At 37.8% G+C, this 15,401-nt stretch overlaps 1 protein-coding gene across 1 annotated transcript in view; it reads left to right on the top strand.

Moving 5' to 3' along the window:
- The window catches only part of Cht (choline transporter), a 40,574-nt gene that overhangs the window by 16,710 nt on the left and 8,463 nt on the right, over positions 1 to 15,401 (top strand). Inside the window, exons 5-6 of the mRNA XM_076830463.1 lie at positions 1,673 to 1,952; positions 13,343 to 13,560. Of these exons, the coding sequence (XP_076686578.1) occupies positions 1,673 to 1,952; positions 13,343 to 13,560 (498 nt within the window). The remainder of the gene's footprint in view (positions 1 to 1,672; positions 1,953 to 13,342; positions 13,561 to 15,401) is intronic.

The raw sequence follows: 15,401 nt of genomic DNA, 5'->3' as shown, positions 1-15,401 counted from the left end.
ATATTAATTCTTTCATTTTTCTAATTTATTTCCAATTACATTACTTGAACTTCCATTATTTCTTTCTAATTCAATATATTTGAATCACTCGTCATTTCGAACCTTTTTTTTTGTTATTTCATTCCCAGTGCAGATGCCCTTGTAGATTTGCATATGTATATCTTGTCACTCGTAAAATCGCCATTGGTGTCTATCCATTAAGCGTAATTAGTCGCGACAAAGTCGGACCCGCAGCAGATAACTGTTTCAGAAGGGTTTGTATAGAAGTCAGTGAGTCGTAGCATCGGCCACAACTCACCAGCTGCATTCATCCTCCCATCAGTATTTTATGCAAAAAGGGATCGTTTCAGAGGCAGCCTCTCGGTCCTTTCATCGTGTTCACTTTCAATCCGTATTCAATTAACATTGACGACGAGATAATTCCGTCTTCCTTTTCACATTCAGAACAGACGTTCCAAGGGAATTAACAGACAATTCAACGTACGTTTCTTTCTGAGCCTGCAAACTTCGTTAAGAGGACTAGGCGGTCGAAAAATCGATTTTTATTGCATTTTCCGAAAGTACTATCTTTTCTGAATACAATGCCGCTTGGTTTATAGTAAAATTCGCAAAATTGCAGATTTGGCAGCTAAAAACGTCAAGCGGCAACCTTTGCCCAGAAACTTTAAATGCGTTTTTCTCGAATATTTTTTTCTCTTCATTTTTCCTTGTTTGCGAGCGAATTGCGGTTCAAATCGACTTGGAGGATGTGTTACAGGATGTGTAGAACATCCTCTGATATGGTCTGTAAAAATTCGAGATTTTCATAAAAAAAGTAAGAAGTCACGGGATTTTTGCATGAAAATCTCGAATTTTTACAGACCATATCAGAGGTTTGCACCGAAATGACACATGTTCTACACAGCCTGTAGATACAATATTACAAAAAACACTAAAATATTACAAAAAACACTACAGTATTATAAAAACACTAAAATATTATAAAAACACTAAAATATTACAAAACACTACAATATTACAAAAAACTAAAATATTACAAAACACTAAAATATTACAAAAACACTAAAATATTACAATATACTAAAATATTACAAAAACACTAAAATATTACAAAAACAGTAAAATATTACAAAAAACACTACAGTATTATAAAAACACTAAAATATTACAAAAACACTAAAATAATACAAAAACACTAAAATATTAGAAAAAACACTAACATATTACAAAAACACTAAAATATAAAAAAACTAAAATATTACAAAAAACACTAAAATATTACAAAAACAGTAAAATATTACAAAAAACACTAAAATATTACAAAAACAGTAAAATATTACAAAAACACTTTCATTCCTCTTTGTAAGCACAATAAACATAAATTTTATTGTACCTTTTTACATTACAATTTCCTACCTAGCCTTACTGTTCTACATGACTACTAAACTACTAACCTACTAAACTTACAACTACATGCCAGTACAATTTTCTTATCCCATCACATATTTTCTGTACCTTTTCACCACCTTGCTAAACTCTTCACCTTATAAATATCTACCATAACGTCCAAACTGGCGCGCCATTTGTTTTAACACCCTGTACATGAAAATATGTGCAATGATCGTTGACATTCGATGTCTGAAAACACATATTTCTGTTTCTTTTTTTATAGTGGATGTGCATTCCTTTCGCCTGGACGCATCCGAAAGTAGAGTCCCTTAGTTCCATGGACGTGGATTGGATCGGTGAGGTGCAATCGAACGAGTACTGGTCATACGTAGATTACGGGCTTTTGCTGATATTTGGCGGAATTCCTTGGCAAGTGTACTTCCAGCGGGTCCTCTCCTCGAAAACGGCAGGAAGAGCTCAATTGCTGAGCTACGTGGCTGCTATAGGCTGCATCCTCATGGCCATTCCGCCTGTCTTGATTGGAGCGATCGCCAAAGCAACGCGTAAGTGATATTTATTCTAGACCTCATCAAAATTCGATATTGCATCGCTGACATTACATTCCTACGTTCATTTTGAATTCGCATTAGTGTTTTTGAATGTGTCATTTCGGTGCTTGAAATTTTTTGTTGTTATAGTAGTAATTGTGGAAGAAATGTGTTAATTATCAATCGCATGGAGGAATAGATACCCCTTATAGGTGCGTTAAATAAGAAGTATATAAACAATTGTACATGGGTATCTATTATTAAAATTAATTTGCAATTTGGTAAATGTACACAAGTATGATTGGAATTAAAGTATTCTTAATTGATATTCAAGATGTAGGTGAATGAGGTTACTGATAAACTCAGCTAACCCAGTTTTGATGCATCATGAATGGTTAATAATTAATAATGTAGTTTAGGGTTGGCGTCATTGTTGGTTGGTATATTCCTAAGCCGATCTACTAGTGTCTGCCTTGTACAATGTACACTATTTATATCTTGTCCTGGCTTTGTTTATTTATACGCTCCTTTTTGTCATGGTCGCCAGTGACAGTATAATCAACATCCCCTTTCTTTATCAAATTTCTACGGTAGGTACACTTTCGTTACAAGGCTGAATTGTAATTACTATTAAAACCATACAGGCTGCAGGTCTAACATTATCTTCCAAAACTTTCCATACACATTTACACTATTCTCTCTGAAGCACTTTGATATTATTCAGAACGTTATGCCCTTTCAGCATAATTTTTTGTAAACACACTGTACACGAAGAAACGTGCATTTTGATATAAAGAATGTCAAAAAATATGTCTTCAGGAGAAATCATGTATAAATTAGATTTATTCCCTCCTAGTACAGAATTTTTCATAAACATTGGGTTGAATCGTCAAAAGCATGTCGATATTTCAGATGTTAATGTTAATAAAATATTTGTATATTACTGGATCAAAAGATACAAAGAATAATCAAAAATATTTTAAGGACACACGTTCAGAATAAAATTTAGTGAGTTTACATAGGATGTTCTTAAATTTTTTGTCCAAAATTATTTGGTACCAAAAAAACCTGCCATATAAGCATAGTTCTGAAAAGGCCCTTCTAAGTGGTAGGTAACCTGTTAAACTTACATATTTACAGAAAGAAAACTATCTTTCTGTGGTTCGCAATTGCTATTTAGAAATATTTACACATATTTTCAGAATACATATATTACAGGTGATCCTCTGGTCAAACCCCCTAAAAAATAGGTGATCTTTATGAATTTTTTTCAAGAAGAGGTTTTAACATATCCTAAAAAATATTTTTGAAATTTATTGATACAGTTGTTAGGGTTCAAAAAACGGTTAGGGTCCCCTTAAGTCCTTTTTACACGAGACACTTCTTTGACTCATAATTAGCAATGTGGATATTTTATATTACATTCACATTTATCTTTATTAAATTACCATTATCCCGTGGCAACTGAATGCATCTGAAATACCAGTCATTAAAATCGGGAAGATCACAATCACGACACAGAAATGTCTCGTATGAACAGGCCTTTAAACACTGAATTACAAAAAGGACAGAATTGGTTCGTAAGTAGTATTAATACAATACTATAACAGCCGTAATAACTGCATTTGAATGAGGAACTTCTCATAAAACCTCAATTAATTTTCGTCGTTTATTTTGCTAAAATAACGACGAGCGCAGTATCTCTATACTTGAGTAGGGGAGACCGGAGCTGGTTGTCCCAAGGGGTAGGTCGACTAACTGTTAATAACTTTGCGCCGACACATGCTCTACTGCCGAACAATTTACTGTAGAAAGAAGTCCCTTCTACTACGCCACGCATTTATGTCCGACCTCGCGATCGCACGTTTTTTTTTTAAATTATCAGCGTTTATCGAAAAATTGACTACGTAAGTAAATATTTTTTCTTCAAGACTTTATGTTTTCACGCTCTATATTTACAATAGAGTAAATGCTAAGGGGCTATTTTAAAGTTTGTTTAGTAGACGATCTATTGTCGTAGTATTTTTGTTTATACATAAATAATTGAAGGTTATACAGATTATTGAAGTCAAAATGAGGGTTGGGGCTGGTTAACTAATAACGTTAATAAGGTTAAATTGTTATTTTGTTATTCGGAAAGCGATTTTTACTTTTGTTTAAATTTCACTATGTTATAAATACATTATAATTTATGTTTAAGTTGAGAAAATTTTCAGTTTATTATTAAAATGTTGAAGAAAGATAATTAATATTTTATAATGAAATAACTCTTGTGACATTGTGTTATTTTATTACCACTGAGATAAGTTGCTAATAACATTTTTTTAACTACCTGTAGTCAACCTACCCCATACTGTAAGTCAACCACCCCGATCATTGAGGCTGGTTGACCAGCATGGAAGTTGTTAGAAAAGCATTAAAATACTGTAATTATTTTCACATTGAGCCAACTTTAATAATTTAATCAGATAGCCAAATGTATACTCTATCAAACATACTAACCAGTTTAATGATATTTCGTCCACATAGTTTATTAAAAATCAAACACTGTAAAACTGGCCTACCATCCCCGTTCTCCCCTAATCAAAGTTTTACTTTCTACTTTTTATTCTATACTTGCGCAGTTAGTAGTTAATTTTAATTACATCTATTGTAAAAGAGTTCCAGTCTGACTAGATATAAAAATCCTCAATAAAATGGAGAGATATTCCATATAATATTTACATACATCGGAGGATCGCGTAGTCCACATTTCATTTTAGTGAAATTTTGCAATTATTCAATCAAATGATGTCTGCTAATCAAACGGTTAATATTATGGAAAATCGTTTCTCAAGCCATGAAGTGATACATGCCTGACGTGTGCTCGAGCGAATGGAAACAGTAGAGCAACTCAACGATTGCATCGGCAAATTGTCCCACGTCGATGTTGCCAAGCTAAAGTCGCGTTTGTAGTAAATCGTGGGCAACCGACAGAGTATGGAAATCAAACCATGTTACAAGTGAGATCACAAATCGCTCATTAATAAAACAACGTTGGTAACGGCTACCTCCTTCCTCGAGAAATCTACTACGAGCACTCACCTACTTTAACGAGCAACTTCAAAAGGCTACACCTCGGAAGCGAATTATTTATAGGTACTTGCTGCTCGAATTAACTTAGACTTACAACGAACTTAGACTTCGGGAACTCGAAATTTTCTACAAAATTTGAAACTTTGCGGAAATGTGGTTCGACTGGAGCTAATAACGTAACTATTTTTTCTTTCGACAATGAAATGGTGCTAGGGGTGAGAACACCCACTCAAAGATCTGCGTAACCGTCGGAGATACCGAAAAACAGTTTAAGTCAAAGTTTTATAGGTTTTGATGTCCTACAATTTGGTGATAAAGAATTTTCGAAAGAGGGTGGTGGGGATAAATTTCGGAAAAAGGCATTTTTTTGGGGTTATAACCAATCGGACTCCCACCCCTTTCGCTTGAAATCTTCTCGGAAACTCACGGTACATTTTTACGATACTCAATGTAAGGTAAAGTAGACGAATATGACGAGCTCTTTTAATATGAAACAGCTTATCACCGCTATAGAATTTTCGAATGTCATAGCGATGCTATTTCTTGACTCACTAATCGTGAGTTTGTTGTTTTGTCCGTACAGTGGCATTGTCATCAATTAAGCGACTTGAGCAAGCACATATTTCTGAAACACGTTGCAGAAAATTTTTGAAGTGGTTGGAGTAAATTACAAATACCTCTAAAGTGGTTAGTGTATAATAATTTTCACAAATACTGTTGTATAGTGCTTGTAATGGAATTTAAGGCTTACCAAGTAGTTGTATATCATTAAATGACGAAGACTTAACTTCGAAGCTACTTAATAGCACAGCACAACAAATTTTGACTTTTTTTCGGACTTGTAACATTCAATAGCCGTTTCGTATAGGTTTGCGTGCCCTGAAAACGAATCCGTAACCCGTTTGTCGCCATCACCCTCAGTTTTTGGGAAAATCAGTTTTTAAAAAAACTGCAAATTTTCAACTTTGAGCATCTTTTGTGTTGAAACGGTAATTGTTATTCGATTGTTCGTTGCGTCAAATTATTCTATGAACCCAACCGAATACAACGATATAATTTATTATTACATTATTAACAATTAAATATGTTTAAACAACGATCGAAGGGAAAAGGACACCCGAAATGTCGGCTACGCGCGTTTTGCCAAACTATTTTGCTTCTGTATTGAAAACAAAACATAACTTACCACTTCTGTTGATGCTTTCCGATGGAAAAATGTCTGCTGCATCTTATGGAATAGTCAGATTTCCTCCTAGACCCTTAGTTTCGGAAATAAATTGAAAGATATCTGCAAAAATTGGTGCATTTCGGGTGTCGTTTTCCCTTTGATCGTTGTTTAAACATATTTAAATGTTCATAATGCAATAATAACTACTATCGTTGTATTCGGGAGGGTTCGTAGAATAATTTGACGTAACGAACAATCGAATAACTATTACCGTTTCGACACAAAAGATGCTGAAAGTTGAAAATTTGCAGTTTTTTTCAAAATCGATTTTCTCAAAAAACTGAGGGTGATGGCGACAAATGGGTTGCGGATTCGTTTTCAGGGCCCGAAAACCTATAAGAAACGGCTATTGAATGTTACAAGTCCAGATGGCTGTTGTACTGTGTAGTTATCGTGTTATTGTTTCCGAATATGAGACCCGTGAAAGTTCAGTTGACGAGAGTGAAGAAGAAATTGTTCTGAATGATAAAAGTGATTAAGAAAGAAAATCATGATACAGAATGCTTGTTTTGCACAGGTCTTTATTCTTCAGATGTGCTAGGTGAACATTGGGTTAAGTGTTACGATGGGCGTGGTGGGCCCATGAAGACTTCGGTGGTGGGCCCACGAAGACTGCGGTAGTGTAGAAATATATTTCACATGCCAAATTTATAAAAAAAAAGAAAGAAAAAGAAAGGTTCAAGAAAAAACAAACAGGGTCTTATATTAGCCACTGCGTATTTGAATGACTTTCGTTTTTATTTTATTATGAAGAAACTGAATCTTTGTTATAGTACTTCCCTTAGGTATCTAAAGGATACATATTCTACTTTTAAAATGTGTATCGAATTTTAACAAAAGTCTTCTTAGTCGAGAGTTATGATGTTTTTAAGAAATGGGCCTCATATTTGGCTACTCTACCCTAAGTAGAGTATTGTCCCGTTATAAGTACGAGCCCCTGTTTCGTTAATAGTACATTTGTATCCCCACTACTCAGTTCATAGTCGCCGCGACCATGGCAAGAAACTGACAATGAGACCATCCGAATAGCATACCGTTTCCTTAAGGAGGTTCGATACCGGAGGAAAAATAATGAGAGAGCTTTGAAAAGTGTTTTAATATAATGTTCAAAGTGTAGTCCGCATTGTGTCAAAATTTCAAGTCGATTGACCGCACGGTTTGTGAAAAAATTGATTTCAAATTTGCGCTCTTATACACAGGCTGTTATGGGAGAAGCGATAAAATTTCTATAAAATGTTACACAGAGTCCTTAAAAATAGTGAGAAACTCCTAAAAAATCTTGCAATGAAAAGCTGAAGTATTCTTATGAAATTCTAAAAAAGAAAATCGGACATGAACCGTACGGTTTATTATATAATTGAGTAAATACACAGCAAAGTGCTCGTGTTTTGGAACTGCCTGAAGGAGCTGTTTGAAACGTGGCAACGCTGTACGCCGAGTAGTCATCTGTACAATGTATACTTGTACAAAGGATACAGTAAAAATTGGTAAAAACACTACCAAGCTGTAAACATGTATTTAGTAATTTGTTGCGAACCAGTACGAACGCGTAAAAGGACGCCACAAGTGTGAGATGGAAAGAGAAAAAAAGATGGAGGCAAAGCGACGTTGCCGCATTTCACTCGCATATTTTACGCTACTTTTAATGAAAATATTATATTTCTAACTGCATTAAACATACTTTTTGTTTAATTGAATTCCAAAACAAAATATGTAGTAATAATTTTATTAGGAATAGACATGTAAATAACATTTTTGTCTACATAATGTTTTTTTATCTAACAAGGGAAGGACACCATGTGATAGGGAACGATTTTGATGAGCCTTGGCACGATGGATCTATGTCGAAAATAAGTAAATAGGTGTCCGAGCGTTTCAGCCAATGATAAATATTTAAGTAAATTATTAAAAATTTCATAGTGGCCGTGGGGTTTTAATGGGTAAAAATCCCACACTACCCAGGCGCCCCCGGGGGATTCCCCTCTGAAGGAGTCGGGGTGCCTTTTGAAGATTTCCCCAAGTTAAACAAAAAATCATAAAAGAAATAATTTATAACAAAAAAATTTATAAAAATTTTTTTAACGTGGAGACATCTTCAAAAGGCACCCCGACGCCTCCAGAAGGGAATCTCCCGCGGGTGCCAAGGTACAGTGGGATTTCTACCCACTAAAACCCCACGGCCACTATGAAATTTTTAATAATTTCCATGTAAATATCTCTATTATTAATTTCGACATAGATCCAAATACACGATGGTGCCAAGGCTCATCAAAATCGGTGTCTACCACATGGTGTCCTACCCTTGTAAGATTGGTATCACTGCAGAGCTCTCATGTATAAGCATAGGCTTACCCCTCGCGCCGCTTGCCCCGCAAGTGAGGTATCGAACCTCCTTAAGGGGGTATTCTAGTCTAGATACTCGTTTTTGAAGGTGATATTTGGAAATTAATTCTGGAAAACCTATCGCACCTACAGAGCAGGGGTTTCGCACACATATTTAGTAGTGTTTGAACCATCAACACAAATTTTTGGAATGCTTTATTTTGAAATTTGTATAAATTACACGCCGAAGCGCAGGCCATGTCATCAAAAACCGGCCCCATGTGACCTTAAGCCCCTATAACTCTGGGAGTTTTTCAAATTTCACCTTAATATTTTAGAGACATATTTTTGAAACCCTAAACTATTAGAAAATAAAAAAAAGAAAATCGAATTTTTGGATAGAATACCCCCTTAAGGGTACTAGGCAGTCGTTTCTGTCTAAAATGAAGCATTTCTGTTTCAATTAATTGCAAAGAAACCAATTCAAACTGAGACTTGTTCTTTGGCATGAAGTTTATTAACATCATAAGCTTTAAAAAAATTGTTTGCGTAATCAAAAATATGCATTATATATTACGCTACAGATGGATCATTAAAAAGGCTTTTTAAAAAAAGTTTCTTTTGTTTTGCAGTGATAACTCAGAAACGGAGGTTCCAATCGATTCAAAACAAATTCGAGGATCTTCGCAAAATGTGTAGTTTCGGACCAGACCTAAATTAAAGTTAATGAAAACTCTTATTCTTTATGAAAATAAACTAAAACCCCATTGAGACCCCATTGATGAGGTTTTACCATCCCCCAAGCCCCAAGAGGTGAGGTCTTAGTTTATTTTCATAAAGAATAAGAGTTTTCATTAACTTTAACTTAAGTCTGGTCCGAAACTACACATTTTGTGAAGATCCTCGATTTGTTTTGAATCGATTGGACCCTCCGTTTTTGAGTTATCATTGCAAAACAAAAGAAACCTTTTCTCAAGAAGCCTATTTAATGATCCATCTGTAGCGTCGTATATAATGCATATTTTTTACTAAACAAACATGCTTTTAAAAACTTCTGATGTTAATAAACTTCATGCCAGAGAACAAGTCTCAGTCTCAATTGGTTTCTTTGTAATTAATTCAAACAGAAATGCTTAATTTTAGACAGAAACGACTGCCTAGTACCCTTAAAGGAGACGGGTTGCCCCTCGAGCGTCGCACTCATATCGACACAAAACCGTACAAGTATAGTTAGCAAATTACTCGAGAAAAGTTTGCCGAAACAATTTAGCGATGTCCTCGGTACACCAACCCCTCCCGCAACACAACGTTAACAGAGAAGTCCCAAGGAAGTCAGCAGAGGAACTCAGATATCGCTACGTCGCTAATAAACGGGACATTGTTACCCGTCTTCCTCATCGCGTTGCTCCTCCGTGGCCTGCTCGAGGGGAGGGAAACATGTTTCATGGGTTCCCGAAGCTAAAGGGGATTGAATTAGACCCGGTTTGCTTGTCACCCCCCTCCCACCCTCCCACCCTCGCGTCCTGAGGCTACTTGACATTTGGTGGTACTGCAGAGAGAAGGACTGCTGGTATTTACAAGGTTCCCGGGCTAAGCGGGTTGGTGTTGTAACGGAAGGGTGTGTGGGCAAAGGGTGCTCCGATATCCCGCAGCGTGTACAATAGCGTGGGACTTCGTCATATGGCGTTCCGGCCGAGGGGGTGAGGGTAGTAATGCGACTCGTCCACTAACGCGGAATACAATGATATCGCTGGAACTAATGCGGTACATTGTGTCGGTATCTCTCATGCTTTTATTCTGGGGCGAGGAGACAAATCGTTTCTTTTTTTTTTGTTGGTAGGTATACCGAATGGGCGAGAGATCTAGGTTGATATTTAGGATAAGGATATTTTTGTTCAGTACGTCTGCTTTATCTGAGGAGGGTGGAATATTTCGTGCGCAATGGGGGATACGAAAGAAATGTTCTGACAGAAGTTGTGCAAATAGTTTTTTCTAGGTGTAAGAAGATTTCAGTGTCAATTTATAAAATTGACTAACAAGTAACTATACAAATCTGTGGCACTCTATTCCGAACTTTTCCATCTAGTGTCTGACGAATATTAAATCGATTTTCCTGAAAGCGAAGTGACGCAGAAAACAATTTCATTTCGTTTTTTTCATTGATGTTTACTTAGTAGGAGAACCATCACCGTTTACTTATAATGTGGATTGTAGAGGAAACATTATCGTTGAGGATTACATGTCATGAAAAATGATTGATATCGAATTCAATTTTTAATTTTACTATCCTACTAATCCTACTAAATTAATAAATGCGAAAGTGGGTTTGGATGTTTGTTACTCAATCACGTCGCAACTACGCAACGAATTTTTCCTGGAATTTTGTATACACGTAGTCTAGGACCAGGAATAACGTATAGGATACTTTTTATCTCGATTTTTAAACGATCTAGACTAGAGCTGTTTCTACCCGACCCGCCGGGTACTCGGGTACCCGTGAGATACCCGGGTAGACAAAAATTACCCGTGAGATATCCGGGTAGACAAAAATTACCCGTGAGATACCCGGGTAGACATAAATTACCCGGGTATGCACTATGAATGACATATCCGAGTAAATGAGTTAGTTGAGAATTCTGATTTGACAGCCGATTCTCTTTCGACTATCGATCATTTTCGGCTAACATCACTAATGAACGGAATAAACTTTAAGAAATTAAACGTGATAGTGTCTACGCGTTATGATTATGAAATTATGACTATGGCCGGTATTCATAGTTGCTACTTATTCTTAAGCAAATGCTTAAGCATTCGGCATCCTTTACTAGCTACTAGATTAGTAGAGGATGCCGCATGCTTAAGCATTTGCTTAAGACTAAGCAGCGACTATGAAATCCGGCCTATGATACCTAGAATGCGCAATCCGCATATTACAACAGATAATTGGGAGCTAAAAAATTTCACATTTCCCACGCATGATGTACATAGTTATACAGGGGCGACATGGCGACATATCGAAAATGTCACCAGCGTTATAATAGGAAATATGAATGCAGGAAGGTGGGACATTGCAAATAAATTAATTGCTGTGATACATGGCAATGCAAGTAACATGCAGCATCAGCAAATTTATTAGAGAATTTAAAATACAACATTTCGTGTACTGCGCATAATTCACAGTTATTCATAAAAGGCGCCCTCCATAATCGTAACGCGCAGACAATATCACATTTAATTGCTTGAAGTTCATTACCGATGTTAGCCGAAAATGATCGAAAGTCGAAAGACGATCGGCTATCAAATCGGAATTCTCAACTATCTCATTTACTCGGGTGTACCAGCGACCGTAGCCGTGATGGAAAACACCGGTTCCCGTTAGATCACCGAAGTTAAGCATCACGGGGCGGTGTACCGGGGAAAGATGGGAGACCACCCGGTGTGCTGCTGCTGCTGGGACCCGAAGGAGAGGGGAGGGAACAAAAAAATGGGACTATAGTTCGTTAGACAATATAAGCAAAAATAAGCTTGAAACGCCATCCTGCTTAAAACACAGGAAAACAATAAAAACAATCAAACAACTTGGGTGTCTCAGGGGTATCCGGGTAGTCAGGTAATTCCTGTCTACCCGAGGAGTCGGGTAATTTCTGTCGACCCGGGCAGTCGGGTAATTTCTGTCTACCCGGGTAGTCGGGTAATTTCTGTCTACCCGGGTAATTTTGTCTACCTGTGGGTCTCATCGGGTACCCAGGTCAAAAGAATAGCTCTAATCCGGACCAAATTTTGCATAATTACTCTCTAGAACCCTGCGGAAAATATGGACTGCCATGAAATCTGGACATCCAACCCCTTCCCCCTTATTTCACCCCCTTGAGACTCTGTGACAATCAAAGTTTCACCCGGGCAACGCCGGATGCTTTAAGCTAGTTATACATATTTGTGTAATCCTTTCACGAGACTTGGTCGAAACATCCATCACAGTGTGTCTTTCATTCCACTCGTTCTACTATACTTTCCCTTGAATACTTTCTTCCGTTTAAACGTGTCGTCCATCCTTTCATAACTCCCAACTTTATTTAATCCTCTTGTACGTACCTATTATAGCTTCACCTTACTATGATTTATATTATCATAAGTTTTGTGCTAGGATTTTGTGTTATAAGATCATCTGCTACTGAACCTCGCCCACCCATCATGTATTAGGTCATTCCATAAGTAATGAGGTTTCTCTGAGAAATGTGTTTATAACAATACCAACTTGACACGTTGCAACAGCTCGTTCATCGGGAACAAAGAAAGCAACGAAACTGTCGCGATGAAAAACAATTTGTGTAAGCCAGCATCAAAGGTGGATGAAGAAATGAGATCAAGAGGGAAAATTGTATATCTACTTAAGAATTTTTTCACATTAAATCAAAGGAATTTTAGAGAGCAGGATGATGTGAAATAATTCTAGAGAATGTGAGAAACTTATGGGATGGCACGATATGTTCTGCGCTTCTACATGAAAAAATGAGTCGCAACAAAGTGTACCATAAAATTTTGTTACGACACTTTGTGGTTTCGGGGAAATTGTGTTTAAAGTGCACGTAGGCAAACTAGAAGGGCTCCTCTTGTCACCCTAAATCTGTAAGTTCAGACTTCATTCTTTTCACTTTTTCGATAACCCAAGATATCTTTTGCCACTTTCTTTTTTCACGTAGAATCATCGCCCTGTATATTCGTTGTATGCATATAATGCAATGAAATGATTATCGTTATTATTTTGAAAATTTTGTTGCAGCTTGGAACGAGACGGGATATTCCGGTCCTTATCCTCTCACCCAGGCAGAGACAAGCATGATTCTGCCGATGGTCTTGCAGTATTTGACGCCAGATTTCGTTTCCTTCTTCGGGTTAGGGGCAGTGTCAGCGGCAGTAATGTCTTCAGCGGATAGTAGCATCCTCTCAGCTAGTTCCATGTTCGCCAGAAACGTGTATAAATTGATCTTCCGTCAGAGGGTAAGTCTTTCGCCATTATGTAGATCGTCGTTGCTTTATTTTTAACATATGCGTGCCGCAGCATACTTGTTCAGCTATTCGACGAATGCGACTGTCATCACTTCTAGTTTCCTTTGTCGCGTGCCGCACGAATCATCATCATCACTTCCATCATAATCATCAACATCACCATCGCCATCATCATGCATTCTTCGTGCTCGAATACGTGAGTGTGACTGTTTCTTCCAAGTGTTCGTAACATCCTCAAAGCTTTCGTGCTCGAAGCATCATTAATATCCTAATCTCTCATCATCGCTTCGAATCATGGCGGACATAAGACTGCAGGCTCCAATGCAAATTAGTCATTGAAATTTGGTCAATACCTTCGCATCAGGTCTACAGAAGTTTCCCATATAACGGTCATTTCCATCGAAATCTGGCTGTGAAACATCAACGTCGTATCCATCAAATTCATCAGCTCCAACTGAACATTCATCTCAACGTATCACTTTACATACGCATGAATATGGATCAGGACATGCATATTTCATTGCGGCCACACTTTGCTCTAACATCCGTTTTCTTGCTTCTTCGCGAAGAAAAAATAGTGCCAAAAATGTCCATGCTTCACGGTGCAAATACAGTGGGGGTTCGATGCTCCGAGTCCCGATAAACCGAGGTTCGCTTAACGCGAGGTCGGCTCTGGGTAACACGTCAACTGCCTCACGTTTTGGAGTATAGTTACACCCATTGCCAATCTGCCACAAATTTCTAAACTGTTCTTAACTATACTCCCTGTCAGTTAAGAAGGAACCTGCCGATCGACGAGTTTAAAACCGGTTCTGCGCAGGTTGACGCTCATTGGTGCCGGGAGAAGCCACTATTGGCTGTACCCCCACCAACGCTTATTCGGAGCCAATGAGCTCGTTCTACATGCGCGAAACGGGTTCCTTCTTAAATGACTTCTGGTGTAGAGGTGTGCGAGAACCCGAAAATGTTGGGAACCCGAGGTCGGAGCGGGTCGGGTTCCCGAAAATTTCGGGATTCCCGAGACTGTGTGCGATTCTCGAGAGAGTCGAGACTCCCAAAAGTGCCGGGATTCCCGCAAAATTCCAACGACCCGTTTAATGAATACATCACATTCAACGCATCGTAAGAAAGACTGTGGAGACATTGTTGATTTTTCGAAGTACAAATATCAGTCGGTCCTAATAATACGAATCCTGACACTTTTCAGGACTCCCAACACTTTCAGGAATCTCAGCACTTTCGGGAATCCCGACATTCTCGCCAACCCGTCCCGATCCGGGAAAAATTCTCGTCCCGACCCGACCCCACATTTTCGGGTTCTCGTACACCTCTATTCTTAACACTTTGAGTAGTGCGAGGTTTCGAAAACTACCCCCTCGAGTCCGTCAGGCTTTTCCCAGCGATCGCTTCTGCCGGGAAATCGTTATGTATACAAATCGAACAAAGCGAACTCCGAGCTTCGTTTGTGTTCAAAGTAAACATTCGGAACCTCTGGGATAATACTCCCCATGCTTTCCAGAAAATATCGACGGGAAAAAGCATGAGAGCCTACTCAAAGCGTTAATTACTGCGAACAGATCTCCCAATGGCACAGTTTATCGTTGATAAACGTGAAGTATAATCAGATTCTTAGTTCCATGCGCAGCATTAGATTAAATCTCACATGTGAACGTGACGTAGGTATTAGAAGTGTTGAACCAAAGTCCAGAGAACTCAAGGTCGTATTTCAAAGAAGTCACAATCGCAGTGGTTTTGTCCATAGACAGGTTTTTATCTTCCAAGGTGTTCCTCAGTCTTGAAATCTCCATCAGCATTCGAGACACTTTAGCTTC

Source organism: Andrena cerasifolii, chromosome 1 (genome assembly GCF_050908995.1).
Source record: "Andrena cerasifolii isolate SP2316 chromosome 1, iyAndCera1_principal, whole genome shotgun sequence".
In the NCBI taxonomy this organism is placed as follows: Eukaryota; Metazoa; Arthropoda; class Insecta; order Hymenoptera; family Andrenidae; genus Andrena; species Andrena cerasifolii.
This window is presented reverse-complemented; position numbering and strand designations above follow the sequence as displayed.